The sequence below is a fragment of the Phaenicophaeus curvirostris genome, chromosome 10 (assembly GCF_032191515.1).
Source record: "Phaenicophaeus curvirostris isolate KB17595 chromosome 10, BPBGC_Pcur_1.0, whole genome shotgun sequence".
In the NCBI taxonomy this organism is placed as follows: Eukaryota; Metazoa; Chordata; class Aves; order Cuculiformes; family Cuculidae; genus Phaenicophaeus; species Phaenicophaeus curvirostris.
In genome coordinates this window covers 20,063,229-20,085,731 of record NC_091401.1, presented here as the reverse complement: position 1 = coordinate 20,085,731, position 22,503 = coordinate 20,063,229, and the positions used below count along the sequence as shown (strand labels likewise).

Genomic DNA, 22,503 nt, shown 5'->3' with positions numbered 1-22,503 from the left:
GTAGCAGCAGTTCCAAAAAAAGGAGCAAATCACATCAAAATACTGAGCACTGAACTACTACTAGAACTCTCCAAGAGACAGCCAACACATTTTTCAAAGGATGGTCTATACAAAGTAGCAAAATCATTTTAAAGAATATCAAATACATGTTAATTTGCATATTTCCTATCTGGAAAATTCTTTCTCCTCCAAGAGCTAAGGAGTTGTGGGAAAGGGGGAGGGAAGGCTTCTCACCTTTTTCCTACATTTCACAGGCTGCCTCCAGTAATGCCAGACTCGGCAGGGAGTCTGAAGGTTTGGTCTTCACAGACGCTCACTTAAAATGGGAAGGAAATAAGGTCCCACAGCAAAAAGCAAGCTCCTGCCTGACGCATGCCAAAAATATGGCCTGAAAATCAGAGGCAATCCACAGTTGTTGAAGTGATTTGCAATAATTTTTTTGCCAGGTCATAAAGTATTTTCTATAGCAAGACTTCTGTATTTCTTGGTGGCTTCTTACATTGTGAAACACTCTTGTAAATTCAAGGAGACACTTTTTATTTCAAATCCCAGGGCTCCAATTTGCTAAACTTGGGGCAAGGATTATTCAGTTTGGTTCATCTGATATATGCATTACAATAGCACTTCAGCCAAGACAATGCAGAGACCCTGTTTTCGCAGAAGCATCCTACGAAGATGCACTGGTTTTGCTTTGCCCCATAAATCCAATGACTACCTTTTGCTTTATGGGAACAGTTGAGCTCCCTGTCAAATTACAGCCCCCATCTGCCATGAGAGGTCTCTGTTAGCTCTGGTCCATGGAGCCATTCATGACATTATCCGGCCTCTGCCTAGCAAAGCATTCTTTGCTAGAACTCCAGTTCTATTTATTAACGTCCACAAGGAGACTGAAAACATAAACACCACATGCACACAGCAGCAAAGCAAGCCCTTCAAGACCACGGGTACCAGCCTGCTGAAGACCAGTACAAAATGGGAAAACAATGCAGGCAGAGAAGTCCATAATACTCAGATTTTCAATAGAGAAATCCCATCCAGCAGCAAACCGAGCCCTCCTGCAGGTACAAGGCGTCACAGGAGCTCAGCATACACCAGCTGCCCATCTCATCTTTGCCCATGGTTCTTCCTCACACCCAGGTGTGGAGGAAGCTCATCAGGTCCACCTTCTCCAAGCAAAAAAAACAAAAAAAAAAAGACAACAAGACAACTGCACATCCCCAAGCAGGATTTTGCCCCAGTCATAAGCAGCAAGATTAATCATGTGGGTGTAGAGGTAGGAAAAGGGGATGGGAAACATTCGTAACTGCTTCTAAATTAATTGCCATTATTGTTATTTGATTTGCTAAGCCTATCAGGGCTAGATTTTATTTTAGTAAACTAGGAACATATCAGATTAATCAACTTAAAATAAATGGGCTCGATTTATTTACTTCTGCTGTATCTGCTCCTCTGTAAGCTTGGCAAATCACTGCATTCTTTCCATCCTGTGAAAGAAAAAGAAGAGCGGTTTTGTTTTACTATAATTTTAAAGGAACCTCTACAAAGCTTTGTGAGTTTAAATCACAGCAAAGGTATGCTGTGAAGGACGACAAGTGCAAGGCTGGAGCTGGTTTCCACTGGCTGCAGACACTGGCTCTGCACTGAAAGCCTACCAGGAGAGTCTTCACACATAATCCAAGCAAATCGGAGCTATTCACCAATATTTTAGACATCCAGAGGGTGGAAAGATACACAGCAAAGCCTGACGAGCAAACACAACAAGGGCCATCCCAGTGCACAACATCATGCCCCAGCCGTACTTCTTGCAGAAAAGTTCCACCAATGAAGAAAGTTTAATCTTCTCTAGGCAGATTTCACTGTTCCTGAATCCTCTGGAAGTTGGGTCAGCATCCTTCCCCTCTCCTAATCCCCTGCCCTCAGCTTTAGCAACACAGTAATGCCTCTGCCAGCAAACTAAAAAGAAAAGCCCTCACATATATTATGCTTAAGAAAATTAATCTTGTGTTCCACAGAATATTAAGTGGATTACATCTACAGCTTCCAAGGAGAAAAATGTTGATTTCCATGTATCTTGTGCTATGATTCACCTCTATTAGTTTTTCTACCAGCATAATTTTAGTCATGACAATTTCCCATTATTCAGTGCAGAGCTCAACTGGCTCAACAGACCAAGCAAGAAGAGCAAGAGTGGAACTGCTTGGTGGCCTCGCGGAAGATCAAACCACTGTGGTACTCCCGCTGCATAGGACAACGTCCAAGATGAAGAACAAAACCAGTTTCATTTTTGGAGGGTGACTTCATGGTGAGATCACCCTTGAACATCACTGTCTCCTTGTACAGGTAACAGAGTAGCACAGATTCTTTAAAAGAAAATTGTTAACATCACTTGAAATGTGTCATTAAACTACATACAGCAAACATAGCGAGATGGACATTTCTGACCCCTGGGGAGAAATGCCTATAAAAACTTGAAGTGCCGGATCTCACATCCAGAAGAGAGCTCCAACCTCCAGCTGAAGGAGAACAATACCTCCCAAGGGTGATACCCATCATGCAGGGGAGCAGTGGCATCCCACCTAAGCACACAGCACTCTTCCTAACCACCCTCACCAGCACTGGGAAGCCCAGCTTTCTGTTGCTGGCATTTAGGGTAACCATTCAAATCAATGCAAAGTGCCACCAGCTGACTTACTAGAGTTTTACACTTTCTTTGCAGAGGTGTTAATGACTCTAAAAAAGCACAAGACTTAGATAAGCAGCTTTAATACCATTAAAATGCTTACCATTAGGAAAAACTGAGAGAGCCTGCAAGGGCCAGACTCTCAGAGGGCGGCATATCCACTGAAGCTGCTGCTCGTGTGAGAGGAGTGTAAATTACTCAGCACGGAATAAGTGAGATCAAAGCCACCCCAAAAGGATGCAACCCACTGACAGTGATGCAAACTCAGCCCAAGCTTTTCTCAATATTTCACAAGCAGGCAGATGAGTTTAAAAGGCCAAAAGGAGCATTTTGATGACGCTGCACAAAGTAAGGAAGGAAAGGGAAAGCCATCTCAGGACATTTGCTTCTTTCTAGACAGGATAGATGACCAAGACCTGAGCCCAGGCTAGACAAATGGAGAGACTCATACTTTCCACTTACATCTCACTGGTCTGCATGGGGATGAGGAACACAACAGCTCAGCTGGAATCCCCAGGCTCCATCCTCTCTTTTATAGTTCTTCCAATAATTTGAATTCTACACAATAAACGTCAGAGCTGATAAGAAAAGCCTTATCAGATGAAGTAACTTACAGCTTCCCACGTGGGCAAGACAAAGAGCTCACAGCTACAGAAGCAGACAAGGGTGCTCATAACCAGAAGTAAAATACATGAAAGAGTTTCAGCAGCACCACACTGTCTCAAAAAGTAAAGTAGAACAAACTCTGCCAGGCCACCCTAAATCCTCAGAATGGTGCCTGCAGCACCCAGCAACAACTCATCCCACCTAGCAGACCTGGCTGGCCCATCATCACCTCTCCCAGCCAGAGGGGAGGGCAGCTGCAGCAACTTTCTTGCAAGCAACTACAGTGCAGACTAAGCTGAGCTGGTCCACCTCACAGCCCCAGGCTACAGCAAGGAAGACAAATTACTACAAGACCAAGATGCCCCTGTCATCCATATTTCATTATGCTGGGAAACCAGTTCAGCTATCAGTGTTTCCCCAGACTGCAAGTGCTCTGCAGACTGCAAGAAGCCAGGATAGAGTTCTTGGTCAGAGTGACACCAAGTACTGTACTATAATTCACACCGTAAGAAAATTCAAAGTTCTGCAACTGGATCCATCAAGAATCCAAACATTCAGGCATAAAGTTAATGCTGTTAACTTTAGCATGTATCCAGGTGCCCAAACAAACTCCAGCACTGCACCTCACCATTGCCAGAGATTCAAATTGTTCAGTAATACTGAAACTCCATCAGGCTGCTGGCAGCGTGGTTGCACCTTTTATTTCCCACATCACTTCCTCTAAAACAGTGACACAGGATGTGATCCCCACCACTGAGTCCTTCCAAGAACTCTAACCTTTTGGGTATTATCCTCGATCTGATTTCCCTTCTGAAAATCAAAACCTGCAAGTTACTTCCCTTCCCTCATGCCCCAAACCTCACTTTCTGTTGGCAAGTATAGAAGAAAAGCATTTATTCAAAGGAATTTGCTCATCAAGTCTTGCAGGCACCAAAACCACATATTATCTCATCTTAGGAGAGCACAGCTTAATGACTACAGCACAGGATGAGAGGCCAGAGGGTCTGACTTCTACTCCCAGCTCTGCCAGGGCTGCACTGCCTATAAGCGAATGTAGAGAAGATGCTTGACCCCTCCTCATCTTGATTTCCCTTGCTAGGAGAACATCCTAGCATTCCTTTCCTCGCAGGGGATCTTATCTCTAAACTCTTCATTAGCATCTGAAAAGAGTTACACATCTCCAGATGTGTATGTAAAGTGATGTAGAAAGAGTGGAGAAGCAGCACTGGCCATGGAACCTGGAGACGTATCCTCTCCAGTGTACTGAGGCAAACTGAACTGCAATGCACCCTACATCTGCGCTTAGAGAGAAATTTTAATTCTTTCTCTTTACAGAGAGGAAGAAAACCAACAATTTCTTCTTGAGACAGCTCAGAGAGGAGATGAAATTCTCAGTAAATGTAAGTCAAGGAGATAATGCAAGATTCTTCTACTAGAGCATCCTATTCAGAGACCCCATCACCTCTATTTAGTCACCTGCAGAACAACCACAGAGACAACACCACCACAAAACAGAAAAGTCTTCCCTTCCTCACCTTTACTCTGGATGACACTGAGTGGCAGAACTGAGAGATCAGAAGTTAGCAGTCTACCCTCCCTGTCCTTCAAAAGCTGGATGTGGAGACAGAGAAATCCAGAGCCAGCACAGGTGCTCCCAGAGATAAGACCAGAGCCCAGCTCACAGAGCCTTGCTTACAGCACAACTCCTGCTCTGCTCTACCCTGGCAATGTAGCCTTTGGCAGGGAGACTCCAAGCACTTCTGGTTGGATGCAGAAAGGGCTTCTTCAGGTGTTGAATAGAAAATTCCAGTTGGAAAACAACAGAGTATCAAGAAGCAAGGCAATAGCTCAGCTCTTTTGGGGAGAACGGAAAGTTACCCCATCTGGACCTGTTCCCATCTTTCAGCTATCTCAGCTAACCTTGTAGGTAGATCCTATCAACCACATTCGTGCCAGCAACAGCCACTGTACCAGTACAGCAAGACCTTTACTCCTACGATGGGTCCATAAACCTCCTACTTCCACCTGAGTGGCAAAATGCAGTGAAGGACACAAGGTACGTCCACTCTGGTCTAACTACATGGCACAGAAAGATCTCAGAGGAGCAGCTGGCCCAAGAACTAGAAGAAAAAAGAAAGAAAGAAAGAAAGAAAAAAAAAAAAAAAAACACCTCATCTCTTTTTAAAAGATAAGAAGAGAATATCTTATTGTTCCATAATTAATGGAAAAGAGAGGAGGTTTTATGGACTCATTGAGTAACAGAGGGCGAGCATTAGAAAGCACATTTCAGTATTCCATGATCACAAGGTGAGATGCTCGCATAATACTGACAAAGAACAAAAATGCTGATGTCAAAAGGCAGTTATGAAACTTGGGTTTTAAATGCTGAATATCAATAATACTGTAATTAAGTCTCATAAATGGCATTTTTCTTTTTTTTTCCCCTTAAGTATATGCCTTTTTCCTTAAGTATATGCCGCAACCTTCAACTGAGGCATGACTCTCTCTGGTGAGGTGCACGCATGATGGATGCCCTCTGCAGCACCAGCAACCCATCCCATCTCACTGCCAGTCACATCACTTCTTCAGACTTGCCCCAGGGGAGGCTTTAGGACCACACCAAAGGAGAGGTGTGAAGCTGTAAGGAGAGTGAGGGAGTAAACCTGAAAAACTGCACCTTGTGAGTTAACTGCTAAACTCTGAACGTGCTTCTCAGCCTTCCTCCACGATGGTTTCTGACACAAGCACGTGCTCTCGTGAATTGCTTCAGTGTGACCAGGACACATGGTCTCCCCTACAAGGCACATAATATAGAGCAGCAAAATGTCACAAAAATCAAGGGCAAACGAACACATAAGACAGTCCCTCCCCCTACCACCACTTCTATTTATAGGGAGCCAGATTAGCTTGGAGCAGTTTTACTCATTTCTGATAATGAGCAGGGCTCTTGCATCTTCTCTCGAGGACGTTTCCTCCGTGCAGGCACTTGGTTTTACACCAGCAGCATGGAAGAGGTGACATCAACTAGCGAAAGCAAAACCACAACTTATTGTGAAAGGGTCTTGAGAAAGCAACTGCAGCTTTGAACTTAGGCCCCATTTCCCTTGTCAACCACACTGCTCTGTTTTTCTGTCCACCTAGAACACGTCCCTCCCCTTGAACCACATGATAAAGCCTTTCCCTATTCAGAAGTGTAACGTTTTCACCCTACCTGCTTTTCAAGGGGATGTGAGCTGGTACACCTTGGAAGTACAGGTCTCCATGTAAAAGACATTCCACCTTCCCAGGCCTGAACACATTTAAGACATGAAGCCGCCCTTCAGCCCACCGTGTTCTACCCCAACACAGCAACCACAACACTGCTCATGGCAAAGAAATTATGATCCTCCCAGGGCACACACAGGTCTAAGGGACAGTCTGGAGATTACCCCAGGAGGAGCTGGCACCCAGGATCCAGCTGTTCATGCAAATCAACAGCATTTCTCTGCTCTACCAAAGAGCAAAACCCCTCCTTACCGTGGGTCCCCTCTGGTGCTGAAGCTAACAAGGATGGCAAGAGAGGCATGACTGCAGATCCCAAAAGCTGCCACAGCAGCAGGACCACTACACTAACAGTGGGAACTTGATAAAGAGTGTGATAATTATCAAAGGAGCAAGACAAAACAAAGATGTGTAGAAGATTTAGGTCCCACTACACTGGCAGTTTCTTCTCAGGAAGAGACATTCCTCCATTCTTCAGATGCTTCTCCATTTCCAAGGTCCTACACATCAATTTTCTGTAATGCCACCACTTACACATTCAGTGCCCTTTGGTTGCTTCAGAATTGCCTTGACAGCACTATCTGGTTGCAAAGCTTTCCATCTTTAGATGCATCCTTTTTTATCTCTTCAAACCTCAACCTACATCCATAATCCTTTACCACCACCCTACTATCTCCTTGAGGACCACACTGATGCTCCCTAAGACGGTAGGACCTGGTAGTGCAGTCTGGAATGCAAACAGGCAAGGTTCAGAGGGCAAAATACACCTTGAAGCAGGTGGCAAAGGTGAGGGATGGTGAAAGTAGACAGCCTTTCAGCCAGAAAATGCAAGTGTGGCAAAAGCAGCCTGGGGATCTCCAGCTGTTGTGGTCCATCATTCAGGGGAAGAAGCAAGCAAGGCCTCGCATATTTATCACCAGCTTTTTCTTCTGAACATTCAATAAACTACTTGGAGTCTTCCATTTGCACTTTGGATTACGATCTTTTAAGAAGGCCTTTTTTCCATGCTTCTCTACAATTATGAGAACTAGGGAAAAAAGACTCCCCTCTCAAGTTTATTTCTGGTGTCAGGACTTCACAGGATTTCATGACTATGGATAAAATCATCAGGCTTTTGACAAGTTAGAAGCTCTTTCTCAGAAGAAAAGTGCCCTTCTGCCGTACCTTCCTCTTATCCCTCTGCTACATGAAAGGGCAGAGAAGAGCATACCTGGGGCACTGATCTCTAGGCTGAGCCCAGGAGCTAGTCCACCTATCACCTCTTGGTGAGCACCTGCCCCTACTCACAAGCACTTCCACACCAGGCTCTCAGCTTCTTCTGTGGATTGCAAAACCTCATTTACTGAGGAAAAATACTAGATCGATACAAGGAAGCATTTAAGACAGCTAGTAGATGATTAACATGCGAGTGCTCAAGCCAACTGCTTCAGAAGCACCACAGGTTCCTTACAGCCATAAAAAAGTTCTCATCCTGCACCCACTTGGCAGATGTCAGAAGCGAGGAGTCCACAGAGAGATTGTGCTTGGCAAAGCCCTCGCTGCAGGGGATGACATGGACACCGACTGTTAGCTCTTTGCCTCCAGGCTCCCAACTTCAGCCCAGGGCTCCCCATTAGTTGCACCCCAGGGTCTTGCCCATGGAGGATCTCATTCCTGCCTTCCTGTTCTCTCATGCTAAGCGCTTGACAGGCAGCCTTTCAAAAGTGTCCAAGGCTTTCCATGCTCACTGCACAACTTAGCACCTACCTCCCTCCCACCAGTGGGCACTTGCCCTCCATCCAGCTGAGCCACCTGGCAGAAAGGAAAGTTATGGTCCCCACCCCCAGGCAACATCACCTCAATGCAGAAGGCTGGGGAGGAGAGGTACAAAGCGTGTTCTGGCCTTGGTTTAACAGAGTGACAATGAAGCAGCATTTCTGCTCAGGGCCTTTGCCTTTTCATGCTAGAGTCCCCCAGCGCCAAGTAGAGGTGCTTCAGTGCTCTTAAGTATCAGCTATTTTCAGGCAACAATATACTGAACACTGCTCCTCATCCTAGCTTTTATAACACACAATGAAGAAGTTCCCAGGATTTGGCACTTTCTCCTTAACAGGCCATCATTAACAAGTGACTCATATTATATTGCAGCATGAGTCATCTTGGCAGAGGTCACCATCATAAGCGACAACTAGTCTTCAATTATTTCCTTCAGGTTGAATTAAAGGTATATTTTTATGCTAATTTTACACCTCGTCCATGCTATCTTGGCCATCCTATGGAGCAACCTGGGATTTCACCTCACGGCCCAAATTGCCTCTGGGAGAGCTTTTAAACCACGGTGCAGTTAGATGTTGTCACAAAACATGGGCAAGTCAACAGAAAGTCTTCTGGATGGTTTTCAACTACGGCATCTAAAGTTCTCTATCCCTCCTCCCATTGCTGCTCCACAGTTACAACAAGCTGCTGTCCCTGCCACCTTCCCACTCCGTGCATACTTTATCATGACAATTATCCAAGGATCTGGAGCTTGCCCAATGCTCTCACATGATCACCTTCAGGCTGCTACACGGCAGCACTGCCTCCAAGCCCAACAAGCAAAATCACTTTGAACTCTGAGCAACAGGGCATAGTTGAAGTCATTGCAGGAGGTTGGATTCGATGACCCCTATTGGTCTCTTCCACCTCAAACAATTCTATGCCCAACGGCACACGAATATTGAAGAAACTATCACAAGCCATGAGCAAGGCAGGTAGAAAAGCAGGTATTTTCAGTCACTTCCCATTTTCTAGACAATCAGGCCCATATTTCAACAGGACTCCAGCCTCTCTCCTCCATTCCTGCTCCCTCCACTCACCCTACACACAAAACCACAGCTCCCCAGTCAGTGAACCAGGAGAAGAAAGCATCCCTGCCAGGGCAGGGCACAGTCACTGCGGGGCATCTGGCTTGAGGACCATGGTTTTGCCCATTAGAAAAAACAGCCATTACCAGCCCAGTGACCAAGGGAGCACTCTGTGTTTATATTTATAGCAGTCAAACACAGTCACACTGGCTGCAAGGTTCACTTTGGAGAGCATTTGTAAACTACTCTCACTACTGGAATCCCATTTAGCCATTACAGCCTCTTCAGCCATAGTAACACACCGATCCCCACAGAATAGCAATAGGAAGAGCAGAGTCATCACACTATTTACTGAATGTAATCAATACGTAAAGGCTGAAGATTTATTGAAGTCAAGACAGCCTGTCTGCATAGCCAGAAAATGCATTTAAAGCCCTTTTAATTTTGTTGCCTTTGCCTCTGGTTTTGCTCTAAGAACGCAGTTTCCTTGCACATCCATCTATCTCTCCTCCCCAAATGGTGGCATCTACAGACACACAACAGAAGCCCCTCCATGAACATCTACCATGCACATTCAGTGGGAGGATGCAACATAACACCCACAAGTTTAAGGACTGTACCCTTTTCATTCCAGTCAGGTTTCACGTGCAACAACAGGTATGCAGCTAATTCAACATCTCCCATGCAAACGTGTAGCTTGGAAAATGTTGGCTCGTGTTTTGAACAGGATCTGTGTGTCAGGTACAGGGACACAGGCTGTGTCAGTCATCGGAATGCCAGCCCTCCATGCTATCCTCAAGAGGGAACAGTTAGATCCATGCTAATGTGTTATATATATATACACATACACATATATATATGCTGTGTATTTATATATATAGTTATGTAAAAATAATATACAAGAACTTCATAAATGCTCCCACAAAGCACACAGCATATCTGACTTGCTGTGTTTTGGGGGTGACCATCCTGCAAAGTCAAGGTACCACCTGGGTATTGTGACTGGTGAGCTACAGCAGGGAAGATGCCAAGAGCTGCACCATCAAAGCTTGTTCTCTGGTTCCATCTCAGTTCATAGGCTTAGTGCTCAGTTCAGCAGGCTTAGTGCTCCTGGAGCATGAACGTTAGAAGGACCACAGCTACACGCCACCATGTTGGTCACTGTATCAGCTATCTGGCCCACAGTGTGATACAGCTAAGAAAGATAGAGGTGAGGCAGGGAGGGGATCTGCACTTCCACTTTTGCCAGTTTATCATGAAATCATAGTAAGCTTTTAAGCTTGTGTATGAAAGAAAGGAAGTGGCAAATATATTCTGATTTACAGGGAGATTTCTATTGTTGCCTGGACATCAAACAGCACCCAATTAGCCCTGCAAGGATCTGACCCACAAATTATGAAAATAAATGCCTCTGAAGCTTTGATCTCTTGTATTTCTGTAGCATGCTACAGCAGTTATTAGACACATTTTATTAGATTCAAGCTGTGCGATCTCTTCCTTGGCAAAGGCTCTACCGCCTCCAATGCATCCTAAAGTCCCCAAGCAGCAGATTAAGGGCATGGTCCCAAACAGTCACTTCTGTCATGCACTGAACACATGACTCAGCTGGCAGTAGGCTTCTTCCTGACTAGTTTCAAAATTAGGAGAAAAGAGAATTTTAAAAGGAAGGGGGGAAGTGTCTGCCACCTAAATTAAATTTTTGATTCTTTGCTAGTTTATAAAGGAATATACATCCTAGGCAATATCCCAGTCTGCTAAAAAGTGTTGCTTTCAAAACCATTTATTTCCTTTTGCATGCTGAAATGCCGTTGCTGGAAGACGCAAGCGAAACCTGTAACAAAAGGTTTCATGCACTCTGAAGCTGAAAACCACACATGCACACACATGAACAGAAACACATCCACCCACCCTCGCTGCAGCAACAGCACTTAAAACCAAGAGGATGTTAAACTGGCAATGCTAAGGCTTTACTCAGAAGAGCAACTTGTTCTTTACAGCCCGCTGCACAAACTAAGCGGCTACTGTGCTCGCCAGAGGCCACAGTTGTTTTCAGCCTGCGTGTGTATGTAGGAAGGATGGGAGCATGTCAACTGCTCAGGTCTCGCTTACTGGCAAGAGGGGGGTGGTGGTTGCACAAAACCATTAATATCTAATAGGGTTTCTGTAGCAGAGGAGAGCTGGTTATCTGCAGCGGAGCAAAGTGCGTGCCTTCTGCTGCACTCAGGGTAACTCAGCAGCTGAACACGGTCCTGACACACGGTTCGCTCACTTATCATGAAACAAGGAAATGTTGGTTCTCAGCTATGCAAGATGCATCTGGATACTCCAAAGCTGCCCTGCCTGATTACAATCATTCATCATTTACTACCAACACACAACTTCGAACTTATGGCAAGCACTGCAGAAAATTCACATGGAAAAGCAACATTCTTGATCAAAGGGGAGGAGGAAGGTTTCCTGATTTGCCATTACAAAATAAAATCAGGCGTGTAGAGAGATAGAACTGACTTCTGACTAAACTTCTTATCAGTGTTTTCCAACCTTGGTAGCTTTTCTTCTCCTCTTTTCCCCAACAAGCCATTGCAGGAGCACCCCAGGGCTGGAGCTGTACGTGCTGAGCATCCTCATCCCTCTGCAAGAAGGGAATGCTTGGCCTCTCGCACCGTTCATCTTGAAACCACCCGTAGAGGTGGAACACAGAGATGGGGAGTCTGTTTTCCAAGGACTGTGTTCCTTACGCAATCCTCCTTTAGAAATCACAAGCAACTTACATGGAGAATATCAAATCTCACTTACATAAACTGTTTCCTTGAGCCCAGAGCAGAGAGCTCACTGGTTTCAATGTGCAGCCTTGGTTCAAAGTGACAAAAAGGGACAGGATGAGAAGACAGGGGGAGAGTGAAGAAATCAAAGCTATTGGCTTCACAGGCAGGAAACACAACCTTTCATTTCCTAGAGCTATCAATGATTTAGGCTAGTAGGTTTTGACCTGCAGCATGCTTTAATGTCTGTGTGAAAGGTAGCAAAGAAGATGCTCGGACATCTGCAAATGGAAACCTCATGTGATGGAGGCTCTACATTTCCCACAGGTGAGCAGGGCACCTGAGGGGCAGCCAGGGCTGAAACCACGAGCAGTGAGGAACAAGAGTCAACCAAAACCCCAGGAGCAGACTTCCAGCACAGCTCTGCTCTGGGTCTATGCTTCGCCCCACAATGCTTCTGGTCTCTTCTGCAGCTAGCAGCAAGGGGAAAATGGCATGTATGCTATCCCTGGGTGAGAAGCTGCCTTCAGGAGGTAGGTACTGAACCCTCAACACTATCCTCCCCACCCCAAAATACAACAACTTTTACTGTTGCTGTTGATCCACACTGTGCACCCTTTCACCTGTTGGTAGCTTGTAACCAGAAGAAGCATGTGATATCTAACAGGATTCTCCCCATTTATATTTGAGGCATGAAGAAATGAGACAGGGATGAATACTCCATCCTTAGTCTGCAGATTGGAGGCAGAGAACTCTGGCAGATGTCTATAATTACCCTTGCAAAGGGACTGGAGGTACATTCGGAGGAGTCCAAGAAGGGTTTTCAGAGAGCAGCACGGAGCAGCTTCCGTGTGACCTGGCCCCACATGAATGATAGCTTCCAAAGACACCTCTCCCTTAGCCCAGCCATTCATTTGTGGAGATTTACATAGAGATCAAATGGAAACTGTTTCCCCCCTCACCTCATACAACTGTACCACTACATCTACTAAAGCCGGGCAAATAAATCTACCTTCACAAAGCAAGGATAACAGCCTCCTTCTTGGCACAGATTAAAAATCAGACACTTTTTTCTAAATATGCACACCAATCAAATATCATTCGTTCCTTCAAATCTCAATTCAACAAAACTCTGGTGCTCAAACTTCAACCTGCTCAAACACATGTTTTGATATAAATTCATTCTAAATTATTAATTTTTATGGCTGACCAGCACAGGAACACTAGTGAGAACAGAGAGACTCTCCATGCCTTTAGAAACACCATACGCTTTCATGTTGTGGAAGACCTCCAGCAATGAGGAAGAGTGGTCACAGCATCAATGCTGAAGGACACATGGAGAAGATCAGAAGAACAGCATCTTGGCTGCACAACTCCAAAAGGTGGGGGAAAACAAAAAAATCAACCAAGACAAAGGATTAGACAGAAGACAGCCTTGTTTCTGTTGTACCTTTTCATGAGCAGGCACACAAGAATATACATGCATGCATAGAAGATAAATGTTTGCACCGCTATCATCACTCCTGGCTCAAGGACTGGAAGCAAGATGCAGAAAAAAGGCTTAGAATTGGACATTGTCACCCCTTTGCAATGATTCAGAGACCAGTATTGCGCTGCCAAGGTTTTATGGTTAAAAAAAGGATCAAAACTATACAAAGTACATGGACACAGCCAAGATCCACAGCTTACACATTCACTCTGGAACAGATAAAGTCCATCATGGAAGACTCCCGAGAGTATCTATTCTCAGGAATTACAGCTATATAAATATATTTGTTGAAGATATGTTCCAAATTTTGCATGGTAGCACATCATGTAAAATACAGCACAATTAAAATGAGCTTTTCATGTCTTTTTTTAATCTCCAGAAGTCATCTCTAGTCAAATTTGTTCCTCTTTCTATTTAGGAAGAAGGTGACCTTTGCAAAAGCTGCCCAAATTCTGTTGAGCTGCAGAGTTTTTTAAAAGGTGCTGGAAGAAGAAACCTAACATGACGTTGCCAGGATAATGCTCCTGAGTGGTGGCTTGCAGTGCTTATCCCCCATTAGAACTCCTCTTAAATCTTTAATGATGCTGAAATATGCCATAAACTGATGAAGTTCTGGAAATAGGACAATGCCAGTATGTTTGTTTAGGGTTTTGTGTTCTTTTAATACCAGAGCTTTTATCTTCATTGACAATGATCAACTAATGCAAACAAATGGCCACTGAAACTTCACGTCTATACAAAGCAAAGCTAGAGGAAGAATAGTGACATTTTTGAGTTTCGTCCAATTCCTCCCAGCAACAGCTAATACCCACTGGCTCCTAAATTTTTTGCTACCTCCTCTCCAAGCCCGAGCATTAAAGGCCAAACATTTCCAAAACAACTAATGATTTTAGGATTCAGTTGCCAGAGAGTGCATGCTCAGCACTTCGCTGAAGTAAATAAAAGCTTGGGCTTTGTTCAGGAGTTCAAAACAAAAGCAACATCCAGGTACATGAAGAAAGCAATTACTCCTTCTCCAAAAAGGCTCTTTCAAAATTCCCATGCTTGCAGAAAACCTTTAGCCAACCTGTAAAACCCAGGTGAGCCTTGCAAGTCCCCAGCCTCCAGCTGGGGCAGACACAGAGCAGCTGGGAGGTTTGCTAGCTCCAAGCTAGCCCCACCCCGGGGGATTATCAGCTTCCTGAGAAAGGTTTACCTTCCAGAGAGCTTTTATCACCTCCCACACACCTAGCAAAGCGCCCCAAATGCACCCAGCTGTAGCAGCTACTGCAGAAGAGCCACTGCCAGCACATCAGCCGGAGGCCTCCCTGCAGATGGATGCAGCAGAGGAAAAGCTATTGACCTGAATATTTTAGAAGGATCAAGGCCACTGCCTTCAGCAAAAGATGACAGGCTCTTGCATTTGCTGAGACAAAAAAAAAAAAAAATATGGTGGGGAAAAAACCCAAACCCAGCCCCATCTTCCTGTTTGCTCTCCTACTGGGATCAGCTGTGCACTTACCACCAGAGAGCATGGCCCACTGCATCTCTCCTCACACCCATTCTCCTTTCATTGCAAAAATCTGCTTCTCAAACATGCCTGTCAACAGCCTGTGCGAATCCCCATGTTAATCATTATTCTGCTAACAGCACTGCCAGGGCATTTGGCTATTAAACATGCTGAGTGGACTAGCAAAAATATCTCCCAGCCCATGCAAAAGAACATCATAATACAGTTTATCTTATCCTCTTGTCAGTATAATATGCAGCACTACCTGTTCAATGGCCTCGTCATTTTAAATTACAGTTTTCTGCAACATTAACAACACTCGTTACCAGCAGCACCACCAGAATATCTCTATTTTAAGAATCTCTCTTATGTAGAAGGCTTCAGCCTGCCCTTCCTTGCACGCTCAGCCCTCTGCACTGACACGAGGGCACTCGGGTACCATGGCAATGAGCGTGGTGCACAATGATGGATAGAAACACGTCGCAAAGAAGGCAGGAGTGAGCCCAAAGTGCACTTAGTCGATGCACCAGGCCGTGCATTTTAATCAGAATTCAGTGCTTTGTTCCTGGCCCAGCCGCCAGCATGTCAAGCGCTGCTGCGGTGGAGCTCGACTGCGTGGCCAAGATAAACTCTGCTGTGGCAGAAACAGAAGCATCTGCTACCTCCTATGTCACCTTTCAGCCTAGCTCTACAAATACTACCCTGCAAGCTAGCGGGCAGAGGGAAGCTGAAATTACTGACAGCGTGCAGGATTATGCTTGTGCCAAGCAGAGCTCAGCCTTCAACAGCCACCTCTGGGTCTGCAAAGCCACCTCCTGCCCTTGTGTCACAAGAAGAGAAGCCAAAGCAAAGGACGTGGTGAACCAGCAGGCGAAGGTCCACCCGTTTTATATGCGTTTGCTCATTCATAAAACCCAGCCTCCTGGAACATTTCAGTGACTCAAACTTGGAGATAAGCGGCCCGAGCGTTTCCTTTCCTCGCTGCTGGGAACAAATCATCCCCTCCGCCACGTTTTGAGTCACTACCTGCTCCCAGCGTTTCACACCGCCATCCCTCACCCCTTCGAACGCGTAGGCGCAAGAGCAACGTCTCCTCCATCCAGCCCCATCTACAAACCCACGGCAATGTGACACTTCATTTCTAATAAATGAAATTTTGCAAGCCTTGGAAAATTACTCCTCCCTGCCATGTTTTGTGCTCAGGCAGCAAATTTACTATTGATTTCTGATTCAGATCCTGTGGAATGATTCACGCTTCTTGCCCTATCTGCTGGATTTACGACCTTTAACAATTATTCTAAGTGCTAAAAGAGCTTAGTTTAGAAGAAGATCTATTCCTTAGCAAATTAAGCTCCTATTCTCGTTTCACTCACAAACCAACACATCTTTTATTATTTACAGGAAAGCGCCACAGCAGCTCTCCTCCCTGAGAGGGGGCAGAGGCCCAAGCAGCAGGATCAGTCCCCGGGGTCCTGGATTGGGGGACGTGGCTTCGCACCCTCACACGACACTGCTCAGGGTTTCAGGTCCCCTCATCTCCGGTTACCCTGAAACCCCAACCCCACTCTGCTCGCAGACCAGGCGCTGCCTGTGGGTCTCAGGGGGAGGGAGGGAATATACATTTCCTCCTCAAGCAAAAACAAACCCCTGACTGTATCTGGTGTGCGTTGCTATTAAAAAGCCACAAACACACAAAACCAAACACGCGTGGATGCTGTTTTAAAAAGAAACAGTGCCCTAGTTCAGATAAACTTCCTATCACAGATGTTATAAAAGATTATATTAACAGTAAAATTTTATTTTCAGGGGTTGGGTGAGAAGGAGCAAGCCTCCATCCTTCCCCAAAAATGATACTACTTCCCTGGATTAACTCCACCAGCTTCAGAAACCTCTCCCAAGGCATCTTCCACCTACAAGGGGAACAAGCACTGCTGGGCCGTTTTTAAGCTGAACTCCCCCCCTTTCAAACCTCTTCTATGCTGTGTATTGCTGAGCCATCATTTACACTGTTAATCAACCAGAAATTCACCAGGAAGAAAGTAGGGCAAGTGAATAAAGATAGACTTCTTTTCTTTTTTTTTATGCACTGAAGCAAATAATATTTCTAAAAATACATTTGTGCAAGTCTTCAGTGGATTCTGCCTGATTTTATTTATTTATCTATGCCAGCAGGTTGAGAGAAGCAGCCTCGTTGTTGCCTCTCGAATAAACGCTGCCTCTCTAAATGATTCCCCGTGCTGCATACCAGCTAGCTGTTCTTACCACCAAAAGGATGAGGAAAGGGGGAAAAGGAAGAAAGTTACAGGAAAAACGGACAGAGGATGAGGGGAGACACAGAGGCTGACACATTTAAAAAAGCCCAGTGTTTCAAGGGTACGCGACGAGCTGTATTTTCATGTGGGAGGAGGAGGCAGAGGGAAGGAGCACAGCGGGAGACGGATGGAAAGGCTGTGGGGTCTGTGCCAGTGTGGGAAAGCTGGATTTAGGGAGCATCCCAGAGCATCCTGACGTCCAGTGGACGGGCAGCATCCCTGCACACCCTTGGCAACACGGACACGCGTGCACACGGTGCTGTGCGTACAGGCACACATGTGCTCACACGCATACACACGGGCATACGCACGGCTCCGGGCGTGTACATGCACACGCGAGCATTTACATCTCCATATTTACACACATGCAGCCGCACGGGCACACACAGACACACACAGGGCCCCCGCATCCCTTCACACCGTGGGATGGATGGAGGGGGGAGGAAGGGAGGGATGAATGGGGAGGGAGGGATGGAGATGGAGGGATGGAGAGATAGAGAGAGAGAGGGACAGGGATGGAGGAATGGAGGCATACAGGGAGTGAGGGATAGGGATGGAGGAATGGAGACATATAGGGAGGAAGGGATAGGGATGGAGGAACGGAGACAGAGGGAGGGAGCGTTAGGGATGGAGGGATAGAGACATAGAGGGAGGGATAGGGACAGGGATGGAGGGATGGAGACATATAGGGAGGGAGAGATAGGGATGAAGGGATGGAGACAGAGGGAGGGAGGGATAGGGATGCTGACAGGGAGAGGGATAGGGATGGAGACAGAGGGAGGGAGGAAGAGGGATGGAGGGACGGAGACAGAGGGAGGGAGGGATACGGATGGAGGGATGGAGACACAGAGGGAGGGAGGGATAGGGATGAAAGGATGGAGACACAGAGGGAGGGAGAGATAGGGATGGAGGCAGAGGGAGGGAGGGATAGGGATGGAGAGATAGAGGGACGGAGGCAAGGGGACGGAGGGATGGAGGGATGGGGACCTAGGGAGGGACAGGGACGGAGGGTGAGATAGAGGGAAGGACGGAGGGACGGGGACGGCGCTCCCGCAGCCCTGCGCGCCTCACCCGCAGCGCCGAGAGGTCGATCTCGTCCAGGCTCCGCGCCGGGGAGTCGCTCGCCATGTTTCGGCCGGCGCCGGGCGGGCGCTGCGGCTACTGCGCGTCCCCGGAGCCGCGGGGGGGGGCCGCCCGTCCTCGCCCTCCGCCGCCCGTGCGCCCGCGGCGCGGCTCGGGGGCCCCGGGGCAGGCGGGGATCGCCGGGGGCTGCGCCGGGATGGCGGCGGCGCCGCGCCGCATCGCCGCTCCCCGGCCGGAGCGGGGCTGCCCGTCACCGCCGCCAGGGGGCGGCCCCGCCCCGCCCCCGCCCCGCCCCGGGCCCCGGGCTGGGACACCGCGCGGGGGCACCGGGGGGGCCGGTCCCTCGCCCCGTTCACTGAGACGCGGGTGCGGGGTCGGTCCCCGGCCCCGTACACTGACACCCGGGATGCGGAATTAGTCCCCAGCCCCTGTACACCGGCACCCGGGGTGCGGGGTCGGTCCCCTGCCCCATACACCGATGCCCGAGGTGCGACATCGGTCCCCTGCCTGCGTACACTGACACCGGGGATGCGGGATCGGTCCCCTGCCCCGCACACTAACACTTGGAGTGTGGGATCGGTCCCCTGTCCACCCACACTAACGCCTGGGATGCAGGATCGGTCCCCTGCCCACGTACGCTGATTCCCAGGATACAGGATCGTCCCCAGCCCTCGTACGCTGACAGCCGGGATGCAGGATGGGTTCCCAGCCCCCATACACTAATGCACGGGATGTGGGATCGGTCCCCAGCCCTCGTACACTGACACCCAGGATGCAGGATTGGTCTCCAGCCCCTGCACACCGACAGCCGGGGTGCAGGATCAGTCCCCTACCCACATACACTGATGCCCAAGATGCAAGATCAATCCCCTGCCTGCATACACTGATGCCCAGGGTGCAGGATCAGTCTCCTGCCCACATACACTGATGCCTGGGATGTGGGATCAGTCCCCAGCCACTGTACACTGACACTCGGGATGCAGGATCGGTCCCCAGGCCCCCTACACTGACACCCAGGATGCAGGATCAGTCTCCTGCCCCCGTACACTGACACCAGGGATGCAGGATCAGCCCCCTGCCCCATACACTAATGCTTGGGATGCAGGATCTGTCCCCAGCCCCCATACACTGATGCCCAGGATGTGGCATTAGTCCCCAGCCCCTGTACACTGATGCCTGGGATGTGGGCTCCATCCTCTGTCTCCGTACACTGACACCTGGGATGCAGGATCGGTCCCCAGCCCCTGCACACTGACATCCAACGTAAGCTCTGCCATCTGCTGCCACTTCATAGCAGCATCAGGACCCTCCAGTGGGATGTCCTGACTCGGACCAAAGTGTTGCACCCCAAGGGTGACACCTATGAAAACCGTCCTGCACGTCCGGCAGACTCCCAGCCCTGCCACACCTCATCGCAAAGCCCCACAAATGGGTTTATTTAGCATGTAGACCCCTATAACGAAGAATGGGAAGAAAAATCCAGGCTACCTGGATCCCGTCTCCAGCGCCAGAGCACTTGTACCTGTCAAATCTGCTGGCAAAAGTTGCCAGCTTTCAGATGCCAAACACAAATTCTGCCAGGCTGGAGTGTTGGGAAGTACTAGAGCCTGATCTTGCTTGGGGCCAAAAGAGCAGCCACCCATCTGCTTTATCCACCTTGGGATGCTCAGGTCGAGAAATGGCCCTTCTCCAGCTGGATCCAGATGTCAGACCTGGATTTGTGATCTCTCCCCTCTGCATACAGGAGCCGTCCTAGCCCTACCAACCCCAGTGCTGTTCCTGAGTTGGAATAAGAGACTCATGCTGTCTTTGGAATTAGTCAACCCCCCCTCCAAAGCCAGCAATAGCTAGGTAGATTCAGATTTTACTGTTTTCTGTATTTCCCTTTTCCGGATGTGGTTTCTGCCAAACCAGGTGCCATATATAAATATATATGTATAAAAAATCTGTTGCCTTTGAGAGAACCGTATGGAGGCTGTACTTACAACATCAACTTGTGTCAGGAGCTTACAATATGCAGATCTGGGAAGCGGAAACCCTACACATGAGTCAATTGGCAGGCGGATGGGATTTTCTTACACTTTCTGGTTGGAGATGTAATTAAAAAAAAATAATAAAGCGCATTACAAACAATTGTGTGGTCGTGGGGAGGCTGCGTGCTGCAGCTGGTGCCAGAGGTACAGCATCTCTGCACTGGGCTGGGAGGGACAGATGAATGAAAGGATAGAAGGAGCTGCCAAAACCTCCCCAGGAGCAACAGGATCCTCCGAGGTGGTTGCCGAAGTCAGGGCCACCGACGTCTCTGCCCTCTGCTCGCTGGATACTGCACGTCAGAGGGGCTGCATCAGTGTCTTGCTTATTAGCGTTATTATTCCTGATGGCAGCAGGGCTGGTGAGGGGTAGGGACGGGAGCAGCAGTGCTGGTGTTTGAGCTTGCAGGGCTGCGAGGGTGCAGCAGAATGTGATTATTTTTTTTTTGTGATGAACTGCTGAAGTGGCAGGTAGCGGAAGTCGGCAGCCGTGGGCGAGGCGCGCAGCGCTGCACAGCGACAGCAGCCTGCCTGCGTTTATCCTCCTCTTCCAAGCCACCAATCACCACTCCTCGATATCTCGTGTAGTCATTAGTCTTCGAAATTTGATCAAAATGCTAAGCGCAATAAAATAAACACCAGGGACTTTCTCATCACCTCTGAGAACCCTCCTGAATGGTTAGTGGTGCTGGGGTGGGTTTTGATACCAGATGTTGCCTGTGTCTGTTCAAACCTGGGTATTGCAGTGTTTTGCTCATAGTTGCGAAGCTGGAAGCAAAACTGCCTGGAAACTAGTAACAAGCCAATGCGAGACTTCCTCCTGCTTTCATTGTTCTCAGGGAGAGAGGGGAAGACAAACAGGATGAGAGAGGATGCTGGCTTGCTCTAATGTGCTTTCCATCCAAGAATACAGGGGATTATTTGTGAAACACATAGGGATTTTTTTAAAAAAGAAAAATATGTACCCAATCCTGCAAATAAATGGATTGCCCTGATCCTCAGCATGAATGCAAAGTCCCAAGCTAAACTGGGATTTAATTATAATCTATCTGTGGTCTAACAGAATGGTAAAAATTTAGAGGACCCTTCTGTATCACTGACATGAGAAATGTATAAAGTGATAGCAGGAGATGAACAGAAAATCCTGGTGAGGGATGCTGTTTCCAGACTGCCAAGGGGAAAGCAGCAGTCTCAGCAGGGAGACACGCGTGAAGCCACTACCCGACGTGCCAGGGCTGCTGTGCAGGCTGTGCTGGTGCCTGGCAGGGCTGCAGGAGGGTATCCACAGCTAGAGCTGGGCAGTCTTTTTCTGCAGGAAGCTTTTTCTATAGAAAATGAAGTTTCTGAAAGGTTACTTGTTTCATTTATTTATTTATTTTTTAAGCAGGAGGTCTATTTCTGTGTTTCTCTGTCTACTGTTTTTCTGCCAGGAGCATCTAAACAAAACCTTGCAGTTGAAGTCACTATGAATCAAAACAGAGTACTCGGTTACATTGGCCCAAAATATTTTGCTGTGAGTCAGTTCAGCGTGAAACTGTGTCTCTATCTGGTACATTTCTCCTGGGAATGGCGGTTGGACCCCATCCTGTCTCACCGTGGTCCCTCTTGCCGCATGGTGCCATGAGCCCCAGCCAGCCTGGCTGTGTCACAGGGTACGGAGATACATGAGCAGCAGCGTGGGCAGAGCGCCGCTGAGCCAAACGAAGACATTAAGCTGCCACATCTCATCCTTCATGAAGCAAGAGCCGTGGCAGAAGAACACAGCCCCTCCTAGCTCAGCTCTCTCAGCAGCTCCATATCTGGCATTTCTACTGCTGCAGAAGCTTGGGACTGTTTTGTGGCAAGTCGCCGTTTGTTGCCATTTCATCCTCACTCAGAAAGTGAAGAATTGTGAAAAATGTCATTTTTTTCCCCCCACAGAGCAGCAGCTCCCAGCCTTGGTCAGCATCAGTGAGCAATGAGGACTGTA

At 47.7% G+C, this 22,503-nt stretch overlaps 1 protein-coding gene across 6 annotated transcripts in view; it reads right to left on the bottom strand.

Moving 5' to 3' along the window:
• TNIK (TRAF2 and NCK interacting kinase) overlaps nucleotides 1–18,603 on the bottom strand; it is a 162,419-nt gene extending 143,816 nt beyond the window's left edge. For 3 of the 6 annotated variants that reach the window (XM_069864560.1, XM_069864554.1, XM_069864557.1), the window contains exon 1: nucleotides 18,493–18,603. In XM_069864560.1, the coding sequence (XP_069720661.1) occupies nucleotides 18,493–18,549 (57 nt within the window). In that variant the 5' untranslated portion in view covers nucleotides 18,550–18,603. The remainder of the gene's footprint in view (nucleotides 1–18,492) is intronic. The other 3 variants (XM_069864555.1, XM_069864561.1, XM_069864559.1) reach the window with 1 other exon arrangement.
• Nucleotides 18,604–22,503: the final 3,900 nt, after the last annotated feature.